Here is a 12,214-nt window from a genome sequence, read left to right as displayed (position 1 = left end):
ATATTATATTATAAAAAAATAGTACATTGTTTGTTAAAATTATTTTTCAATTTAAATTTTAGTACTTTATAAAATTCAACCATATATTCGCTTAAAATTTGTAATTTTTTTTTCAATATAGACGTGTATAAAAGCATTAATGTGAGTATTTATTATTATTAAATTGTCTTAGTATTTGAAAAAGTATATGATAATAGAAATATTTAAACTATTACTCAAATGAGTTTCTTAAAATAACAATATGAGTAATTTGAATTAACTGTACAATTAAGTATCAGTTAATAATATTAACTTGGGAAAAGGTCATAAATCATAATATAATCATCTATTTTATTTATGAGATGAGCATCAATCAATTTTTTTTATTGGTTGGTTTGCCAATGCTTTTATAATAATGATTCACTATACTGTCTTTCAGCAACAAAAACTCATGTTATTACCTTTACAGTAAGCTTAACCTCTTGTGATTATTATTGTTGTACTTACCTTTATACGGCTAATGATCATACACCTGAGTGTTTTTTAAACCATTTTGAGATACTGAACAATTATTAATCATCGAAAGCTATATGGTTATATGGTTATACAGCTACATGGCTGATCAATGGTGGTTAGAGAAGATTTTAAGTTCCAGTCATCTTATAAAGAGAATATATGCAGGTATGTATATGTAGATGTAGATGTAGATGGACGTATCTAACCTGGATATTATGTAAATAAGTACAGTTAAGCACAAGGTTCAAAAAGGATATCTACAGTTTATTGTTCTGCATTACGAACGTCAATAGGTACTTATATAATACAATAATGCAGATAATTGTAATAACTATATTATCTATAATATGTTGACTTTGGTAAAATTTGTACGCACATCAAATCAAAGGTAAACATCGGTAAAAAGTAAAAATAGGCTTAAAATAAAAAAAAAAAGTAAAAACAAAAAAATAACGAATAAAAAAAACATGTATTGCAGCAGTATACCTCTAATAATAAAAAAAAATTATAAAATGCACATAAATTAAAACTTAGCTGAAGGTATATAATATAATAATATGTTTATCGGTTGTCTCTATTTATATAATAGGCATATATATAATATATATATGTATGTAATATTGTAATGTATACTGTAAATACAATATACATAATATATTATATTATCATGTGTTTTGTCGTTATCACATATGCGTTTAATATCGTATGTATTATATATTGGGTAATTCACCAAGCAAGCTCACCCCCATTTTTTAATTTAATAATACATTTATATTCAAATTCTGATTTTTTAAATTTTTAACCTATCCCTAAAGACCGAAATTTTAAATTATTGACGGTTTTTAGCATTGGGTTACTTAATTAGTGGCCTGTGGTGACAAACATTTGTTTTTAAAATTAGTATCTACCTTTTTTACTGAAAATTATTTAGCTAAAATATTTTTAAAATGTTGAATTACCTACCCAACTAAAAATTTGAACATGTATTTTTCAATTATTAAAATGTTCATAACTCTTACTAAGGAATAAGGATACCTAAACGGCTAAACGCCTAATGATCCTTAAAACTGGTTGTACAAAAATATAAAATATATGTAATAATAGATTTATAGTGTGCAAACATTTGGACCATTCTCATACATTATAAATGTTGATATTAATTACTTACCTACTAAAAAAGCCAACTCACTGTAGCCCCGTATCTTTCAAAACCATTATCATGGACTTTTTTAGCCTCAGTACAAAAGTTAAACAACTAAACAACTACTCGTTCGAATTTACTGTAAAAAAACGATGTTTATCGTTTTAAAATAGAAGTTTGTATCTCCACAGGACACTCTCTAAGTACCTAGGTATCTATTATAAAAAATATCATGAGTTTTAAAATATGGTTTTTGATTACATTGTCTTTAAAAATTCCAAAAATTTGGTATTCAGTAAATACATAATTTGACGACAAAGGCGACGATCAATGACTATTATTATTGGCGAATTATCCAGTATATTATATATATTAATATACTACATATGTACATACATTATTATATCATACAATATAGGTACATATTATATACTATACATATTATGGTCTTGGTCGGCGCGCGGATAAAAGGGAGTAGGTACCTAATATAGCCAATATAGGAATGCTGACATGCTTTATTTTTCGTTGGTCGATAGTTTGTTTAAATTTTTCATCGCGGTAATCGGCCGCAAAACCCTGATTTCTCCGTGTAACGTAACATGTAAATCACACTGTCTCTGACCATAATTTTGTCCGCCATACAAAAAATATTTTTCGAGTGTAAACTTAAAATTTTTTAAACCTATTTCTTCACACTGAAATCATTTTTTTAGTTCAAAAACACAATTTTGTAAAATAAAAATAAAATTTGTATTGATGCATATTGTACAACATATTTGTAAATATTATATGCCTGTATGTGCAACAATATAATATAAGCAGTAAATCCAATACACGCTGTTTATCAAAACTATACCTACTACGAAAATAAAATCAGAAACGTTTCAAACATCAGATTATTATAAAATGTATGAAAATGATGTGTACTGTGTACATGGTATAGTATATTGTTTGTCTGGGCAAGAAAATGTTACTGTCAGAGACTGCGTGTGACTTCTCCGTAATGTTACGCGGCAAAATTGGTTCAGAAGAGTATTTCCGGTGTTAAACATAATATTGTGTGTTACCGTGGCGAAAAATGGAGCATGCCTAGAACAAATACTTATTCAGGCACTTCGAAATAACTGAAGAATCACTACCGCCTACTGGAAAACGACGAAATGTCTCATTTTTATTATGATGACTGTAACGGGTTACGGACTTGTTCATGGCTAATTTAAGACCTGAAATAACACAACAATCATGAATTAAATTTCGGTGATGTGCAGTACAACTTTAGGGAAGGTAGGTGCACCGCAGCCCACAGGTACCTACCCACCCAAGACACAGTTTTCTACAATATAGAGCGAAACAATCGACAGTCAACAACGACTATATTCCTATATAGGTGTAGTTATACCTGCGCGCCGATTGCATATTATAGGCGTACATAAAATACATAATTTAATAGGTAGCTACCCATATAGGTACATATTATTATAATATAATAATACAAAGTATGTGGATTAATCATAACACACAAACACACACACACACACACTGATATACGCACACAATTACAAACACACATACACACAGAGGAACTATAAAAACTTAATGATAATATTACATATAGTTGGGTTTTGGTATATAGGTAGCTAGGTACTACAGTCTACAATGTTTAGTATTTAGGATGACATTACAATAATATTATACAGATTAAAACTTAAAATATAGATATACTTAACTCTAGTCTAGTGTTCATAATATTATACAGTTATTAGCTAGGTGTACGAAGAGCCACGAGGGGCCGAGGGAGGGAAAAACGGTGTGTGAAACCGAACAAACAATAGGGAGGGACACTATATAATATGTAGGTATGTATTATATTATAGTAATAATATTATGATTTATTGTTAAAATATGTTATTACTACCTTAATATTTTCTATTTATTTTTTTAAGCACCAATGCTCACTACACACACACACACACACACACACACACACACACACACACACACACACACACACACACACAAAAACACACACACACACACACATAAAATAAACACACGCACTTGAACATTATAAATATGGAATTCTCTACAACATTATTACGATGTACGCATCCCATAGGTCTCAACATTTTCGAAAAATACAAGAAAAAACCTATGGTTTTCCCGAAGAATTTTGAAAATTTGGGTTGAGTTTAAAATTAGTAAAAACTGTTATCATTACTATCACTTAAAGTCTTTAGTTGGTGGAATGATTTTTGAGTAAAAAAAAAAGGAAGGAGGTACCCACTTGACATTTTGTTTGCAAACGTCTAACATCTGTTATTACCTTCTCCTATATTATTAGCCATCGGTGTTAAAAATCCACGGTCAGACACCTGATGACTTTTGAAGTAGTAAATATTTTATGTTACTTACGTGTGTTTCTATTTTCGAAAAACTTTGGGGGAAATTCATTGCATATTATGATAGTAATCCTTATGTAAAATGTAATCACAGAATACGTAGGTAACTGTTATTCGGCGTGCTTAAACGATTGCGGTTTTCGTCCAACTTCACCGGGTACAAAGGGACATCGAATGATATAGGTACTCTTGGTACTCAGTGTGCTCGTGTATAAAAAACATTGATATACTATAAATTATTAGGTAGATAATCCGATTAATTGACTTGGATGCACCCAGGTCGAGAGTTTATTATATTATTCAAAACGCATTTTTTTAGTTCAATACCGATATAAATATACAAAACAATCCGTTTGAATATAATTAAATTTAACGTATTATAATAAAAGCGCGAGTTGATAAAATATTATTATTGTACACAGACTCGTCGAAAATTCAGACTTAAACAAAATATACTATTATGTTTCACACCACACAATAGTTTTATTATTTGTCTAGAGTTTTTCCAGCATGGGTCTAATTAATAATTATTATTGTTGTTTTTACAACTTTATTCTTTACTGTGCACGGTTTTCGAGTATTCATACAAAAATATTCATGTTAAATTTTTATATTAAATTACCAAACGAGGGAACAAAACATGTAAAGAACCGAAAAGAAATAGTACGAAAAGTTAAAAATTTAAATATTTATTTTTTTAAATTATTATTTATTAGGTATTGATTTTTTTTTTTAGTAAAATACAAATTTCGTAGTAAATAGTAATTTTTTCTTTTGTTTGTACGTATAAATATTAACTTCACGAAACGGCCATTGGCCTTAAAACAGTTTATTAATTTCAAAGGTTCTTGAATAACTACTGCTAATGTACAAAATATCATCTATATCAGAGATGGCGAACATATAACACGCGTGTCACAGAGTGACACGCGCACACTATTTTAGTGACACTCACGAATGTGTATACGTTTGATAATATTAAAAATTCTAGAAAAAAAATTGAAGGGTTATCGAATTAGTTGACACGCAGGGAAAACAAAATCTAACCAACAATTTTATTTGACACGCTGGTACAAAAAGGTTCGCCATCCCTGATCTATATAATAATTTATTAAATGATACGTATACCCATTCTTTGCAGGACCGTTTACGTAAATATATATTTTGAACAATATTATAATGTCGTTTGCAGAAAACTATTCGAAGTATTTCGAACATGATATTATTATTGGTGTTCCAATTGTTCTGAATCATGAGCACGCATATTATACAATAATAAACATCGTAAAAAAATAATCGATTAAAAATCAATGAAATATCCGAAATGCCATTTGTACGTATTATATATTGTACAAACAGCAAAGTGTGATTTATACATGTATTGGTTCATGGTTGTGAATTGTGATATACGGTAACGGAAACAAAAATTATTATCCACACCTATATTGTGTTCGGAAAAAAATCTCTACCAACAGAAAAATGTATTTAATATAATATATCGTGTACCTGCTTAAATTATTTATGGTGTACATCCGGACATCCGGTAAGTACCTATCCATATTATGTTAATATATGGTTATATATATATATATAAACTCGTATATATACATTATATGGGGCGCGCGATGGGAAATAAACAAAATATTGTCGATTTATCGTTGGGACACAATATTATAAAAGTGTTAGACATCGATCTGTACAAAAATCACGAGGGTTTATGTCCAAATTAATATAATGTCAATATGAAATTTATTTCTTAAAACTTAACTGTAAGGAAGTGCGTTTTCAACCCCTCCCCCTTATACACTTCCTTGCATTATAAATATTGTATGTACTTATCGTAATATTTTTATTATTGTTGACAGGTACTCGCGATCTGTGTCGGAGGGCGCGCTGGACGAAAAGTCCCGAGAGGTTCGTGTGCGCCTATTGCATATATATATAATATTATATTAAATATTAAAAATACGCGCGTGTTGTAATAATATAGTAGTATAATATAAGATAAAAATTGATAAAAATGGATAGAAATCATCGAAAGGAAAACATCGACCGGGGATATGTAACGGCGTGATATGTGGCGTAAAATTTTGCAGGAGACGATTACGGCGAAAGGGTTTGGCGGAGACGATAACGCTACGTCGTTATTCGGGGCTCACTATAAGTTATAGGTAGGTATATATATATATAATATTTACATTTATATGTTACCAATATAATGTCGGTTGTACTGGTAAGGGGTATCGCGAGGTTTACGTCAAACACGTTTGTGCGACCGTGACCGAAGTCGGAGTGACCGCTACGACCCCTCGGTTATGGTAGGTATGAATCGTACATGTGCCGACATGTGGTCGATATGATTATTATTCGAGTAGGTATATTATTATTATTGTATACAACAACGATTATTCCATCCGACAATACAACAGAAACGGACGGAGTTTCGGGCAGCAGTAGGTGTTTCGTTGGTATATTATGTATCACCTATAAAATAATTAATAATTAATTATGTACATCGTCTATCACGATAATACTAAAGAATATAACACGACTGGAAATGCGTCCTTTTCTAGATATAAATACTATGTAATATCCGCGGAGGGTTTTCCAAAATATCATAGTCCGATGACAATATTCTGCGGTCGTCGCGAACGAGATAGTGTAAATGGCGGCGAATCAACTGTGATGCGTTAACTATGAAAACCGACAGACAGGACAGGAGATGGACAGGAGGATCCAACTCAGAAATCGCGTCATTTAAGAATTGTAGGTTTCTAGTGTATAATTCATGTCCGTGTATAGTCAGTTTTAGGATTTAGAAATCGAATTGATAACGGTTAAGGACAATATTATTTTTACCTATTGAGATGAATTTTTTTTTCGACTTTGAGCTATTCATTTCCTGTATATAAATATGTATATATGACTATATGAGATGTCAAATATCGGAATCGACGCTTGAACTCATTATTTTATTATACTATATCTCTATATATTCTCTATACAGATTGGTCCAGGAACAATCGTTTCAAATGCAAACACTACAAACCGTTAAAACGCCAAAAAAAATGTAAACGTTCTCGACCCATTGACGGAAATCAGTGATGGGGAAGGGGCAATGTTATTGGGCGGGGTAGTTACTCGATAAAAGTACAAAATAATTTCTATTTTTCGTGATTTTGAATATTTCTACTATCTGAAAAAAGAAAAACTATATAATTGTTTTATGTTGTTTACTTAACAATTTTAACAACGATTTCAGAGCAAAACGAGAAATGTTATTTTTCTTAGGTACGAAGTTATTGGAAGTTGTTAGCCTCCCCCTCTCCTCTTAACAATTTTACTAGATTTCCGCCCATGTTTCGATCACAACAACGGTACAAACATACACACACACGCACTCGCACACAAACACACACTCTCACTCAATATTTATAAATTTATCACAACAAATATTTAATAAATATTCAATGAGCAGCTGATCTGTTTATTATGAAGACGTCTTGATGTTCGATCATCAGACGTAACTCTCGTGTGGCGACGGCTGATGGAGTTTCAGTATGTCCGCCGTGCTGATATTCAACCGCTTGATGATGTGCCGGCCACCACCGCCGGACGTCCGGCTGCTCCGCTCGACCCCCGATACGGTGACGCCGTTGCGCTTCATCCGGGCGTACATGTTAGCCGTGGCCGCCGACGTCCTCCGGTCGCTGCCGCCCCCGTCGCTCTTGACGCTTGACGTGGCGGTGGTGGTGGTGGTGCCACCAGTGGCCGAGCCGCCCGCGTGCGCCGAGGTCGTGGTCACCGTGCCCTTGCGGCCCAAGTGCCGGTTCGCCCACGGGCCGCGGCGCAGGCCACACAGTCGCCGGAACCCGTCCCGGAACTTGGACGACATGAGGTTGTACAGGATGGGGTTGAGCGCCGAGTTGATGTACAACATAATCCGGCTGAAGAACAGCAGCAAGTAGAAGTTCTTGACGCCGAGCATCTCCATGATGTTGTAGTCGGGCGGCGCCAGGATGATCCACAGGATGAGCGCCCGAAACGGCAGCAAGCACATGAAGAAGGACACTACCACGGTGCCCAGCATGAGAACCACTTGCCGGCGGTACCGGAGCGCCGCCCGGTTGGTGTTCGGAGCCACCGTCCCCGGGTTGGCCATCAGGTGCCGAGCGATGATCACGTACAGTATGGACAGCACGAACAGCGGCACCACGAAGAACGCCGATATTGTGCCGACGAAGAACAGCACCGGCCACACGGTGAACGCCTCGGTACGGCACACCGGCACCAGCGTACCGTCCACGTACTCTTCCCAGTGGTAGTCGGGCAGTCTGAGCATCGGGCTGCGGACACAAAGAAAAAACACGCGTGCGCGCGCGCGCGACCGATGTGGCACGCGCGCGTGCGCGTCAAAGATTAGTATTTTGTGTGGGATAAAATGTCATACAAGCTGCAGCAATGCACATAATATACAATGCACATCATGTCTTACAGTAATGTACTAATATTTGGGTGACACTGTGTAATATTCTATTGTCGTCCGAATGGTTATTTTAAGCTGTATCAGATGACATAATATTACAGTTTATAATGCAGTGAAACCTCCAAATACCGGACACCCACGGTCGCTGGATTCTTCAGCTATTCCGAGATGTCCGTCACGAGAGGTTTCACTCTATTATATTCTGACGTTTTCGTAGATAATAATTTATATATTATAATCAATAATGACATAATACTTTTTATTATGCTGTATATAATATGCACTTAGAATAGTGATTATTTTAACGCACTGCACTCATTTTTTCGATTAGATTGTAAATATCCCCGAAAATTTACATCTGGAGCGAGAAAGATAATCTCAAATATGGAAAAAAGTAAAAAACGGTCAAATGGGTTAGGTTATCTGAACGATTTTAACGATGCTCTCTGATCGTCATAGTGTTTGGCAGTGGCTTGGAGAACTTGAAATTGTTCAGAGCCAAGTTTAAGTATTCCATCTATCCACTCAGCACTCATTTTAAACTTGATAAACGCACTTATGGTCATGTTTTTAATTACCTGTCATAATAAATACTAAAATACTAGTTTGGTAATACTAAATAATTGTCCGTTGGCCAATTACCTATACCAACCCGCTGCCTCGTAAAAATTCAAAGGCGGTCCAATTTCCTCTCGACTATCCCTTCGTCGCGCCGCTGTTCTGATTGGAAATGTTTTAACATTTGCTCTCACAAGTGTTCTAATACTTTAAAACTAACTATAAAAAACAGGCGTTGTAAGAGTTATTAAATTATATTCCTATACATTTTCAATATATTATATTACATTTTGTGCTCTTTCGATTGTCTTAGATATAGGTTTGATTACGGAAATAGAAGTTAGAATAGTCGATGGGAGACTAACATCAAAAAAATATTTGGGAATGATCTAAAATCTCAAACTATAAAATTGCGTTTTTTTTAATTGTTATCATATTTATTGTTCCTGTGTTTTTTTTACAGTTAATTCGATTTTTAACATTATGATTAGGTATGTCATACCTTATGTATGTGTTTATATTTGTACGAGATTTTTTTTAAAAAAATTATGTAGCTATCTAATTAATATATTATACATTTGATGTTTTCCAGAAATATTTTCACCGATCACCACACGTGATATAATAACAAATTTATCACATTCTCGTTTATAAATATCAAATACATCGAGTCAATAAATTGTTGGGTCCTTAGGTTAGAAATGAAGAAGATTGGAGTGACTATTTCGTAGGTCATTCGCTGCAGTCACTAAGTATTCACGCAACTCTACACAAGTCTATTTTAATGTGAAGTAAGTTTTGAAGTGAATTCTCTTAACTTAGAAACTATATTGGTTTAATGAATGATGTTTATATATTATGCTCTAATATAATATGAGCAACACGCAGTTTTTAGAAAAATATTCTGCTCTTCACACTGTGCATTATGCTTGGAAAGAGTACGTTTATGATGTATGTTATTGATCGACGAGATGACGATATAAAAAATTACATACTTAGCTGCAAAAACGGTTTAACGAAAAAATTTGAGTATTGCAGTGCATTAAAAGAACCAATCGGCATAGTATATAAGCTATACAAAGCTGGTTTATTTTTAAACGTACCACGAAATATTTTTTCCAGTGACGTAGGATTTAAATGGGGTTTTCGAGAGGAGTATGAATACGGAAATATAAATTTTATGACGATATTTAGATTTTTAGCCCTTTCATTGACCTTATGCTTAATCAAATCATTGCATTCATTTTATAGAATGGCTACACTTATTTTCAACATCGATTTGGATTAACCGGATTTTTAAGTTATTTTGATTTCTTATCCATATGGCGCTTGAACGGGTATGGTCGAATTGCACTTATTTTAGTCGAATTTTACTTGGGTTTAACAAAGGTAATGGTCGAACTGCACTCGGGTAAAAAACAGGTAGTGGTCGAACTGCACTTGGCTTAAAAAAGCATTTTAATAAAATTATCATGCATTTGAAGGGCTTTTTTCTTTGCTGAATTTGAAATCATTCTCCGAGGTAAATTAAGTGGTTCTTCATGAATATGTATCAATTCAGACCGAAAAATTACTTAAGAAAATTCATCTAGATATAGTTTTGAAAGACAACCACGATGGATATACAACGCCATTTAACACTATCATTTATATGTTTTTCTTTTTAAAATGTATAATTTTGATTCACGATTAAGTCACGGCCTCGTTCACTTTTAATAATTTTTAAACTGTTCATATTTACTCAGCGACGTATAAGTGTGTACTAATTGTATTTTGCATAGGTCTACATAGACACATAGTTCACGCCGTACGGTACACAGTAAAAGTATTAATCTTATATGCGTTATCTAAATAGCACGAACTTATAAATAATGCTATTAAATAAGTACACCGTAGCGTTCTTTTCGATTCACAATATTTTTAACGGGTTTTCCATTTTAATTTTTTTTTTTGAACGAGTGCAGTTCGATCACTACCTGATTTTTACCCGAGTGCAGTTCAACCATTACCTTTTTTCAATCCAAGCGCAATTCGACCATTCATTTGTAGGTAATAAGTGCAATTCGACTATCCCGGCTTGAACCAAAACCCACTAAAGAGTTTATAAAGTTTGGTTAAAAATACTCGAAATCGCCAAATGTACATTTGGATAATTTTATGGGATGATCGTTGAAAAATATAATTATCTAGTCATCTAAATGATGCTTTAACGCTCTTAGTGACTTATGATTTAGTCAATTTTGGTTCCATATTGTTAAAACTTAAAAATTCAAAATTACTTGAAAAAATTTAGTCCATCCAAATCTAGTGTTTGACTAAACATATTTGAATATAGTAAAAAAAATGTTTATTTCCGGATTATTTCGCTCCTCCCGAACGCCTCATTTCAATTCTAGGCCATTGGACGAAAATATTTTATCTAAAAGAAACACTCTTACTCTGCATTATAAAAACGCATTTAAGAGGGAGGGTGTGTGTATGGACCTGTTGTGCATGTATATTGTAAATATAATATAATAAGTATTTAAGTATATATATATCTGCAGCTGATAAGGATAATACATACCAATCTCGCTCGCGTTAAACCTAATAATATTTGGAGGGCTCAATATAATATTATATAATATTACAAAGAAGTGTGTCGCGCTAGCCGCGTGTTATAGTCACCGTGGGCCCAATTTCGTACAATCACGAATCCACAAGTCCAGATGAACGGCTCTTTGTGTATGTTATTTGGGGGGCCCGGAGCAATACAAAAATGTATAGGCCTCTTCCTACTTTATGTATAAAATATTTCGACGAAACTACCGAGTATGTAGAAAAAAATAACAGTAATAATAATATGATATTTTACATTCATTTTGTGTTCGATATGGACAATTTTTATTTTAAAGAAGTAAAAAAAAAAACGATTGAGAATCGTGAAAGCCAATTCGTCAAAACCACTACCTTGATTATGTTTTTTTTTTTATGTTTGTTTTCTTTTGAACGTCTCTTATATATTTTATTGACTTGTGTCAAATGTCTGCGTAAAGATGTAGGCATATCGATTGCGTCAACACAAAAAATAATTTAGCTGCAACGATTGCTTGACAAAATAAATATAAATACTATTATATTGTGGGTATAAAGCAG

At 33.3% G+C, this 12,214-nt stretch overlaps 1 protein-coding gene across 1 annotated transcript in view; it reads right to left on the bottom strand.

The window, feature by feature from the left end:
- Positions 1 to 7,548: 7,548 nt before the first annotated feature.
- Positions 7,549 to 12,214, bottom strand: part of LOC111042246 (growth hormone secretagogue receptor type 1-like) — a 173,156-nt gene continuing 168,490 nt past the window's right edge. Inside the window, exon 4 of the mRNA XM_022326798.1 lies at positions 7,549 to 8,381. Within this exon, the coding sequence (XP_022182490.1) occupies positions 7,553 to 8,381 (829 nt within the window). The 3' untranslated portion in view covers positions 7,549 to 7,552. The remainder of the gene's footprint in view (positions 8,382 to 12,214) is intronic.

This window comes from Myzus persicae, unplaced genomic scaffold (genome assembly GCF_001856785.1).
Source record: "Myzus persicae strain clone G006 unplaced genomic scaffold, MPER_G0061.0, whole genome shotgun sequence".
NCBI classification, from domain to species: domain Eukaryota; kingdom Metazoa; phylum Arthropoda; class Insecta; order Hemiptera; family Aphididae; genus Myzus; species Myzus persicae.
This window is presented reverse-complemented; position numbering and strand designations above follow the sequence as displayed.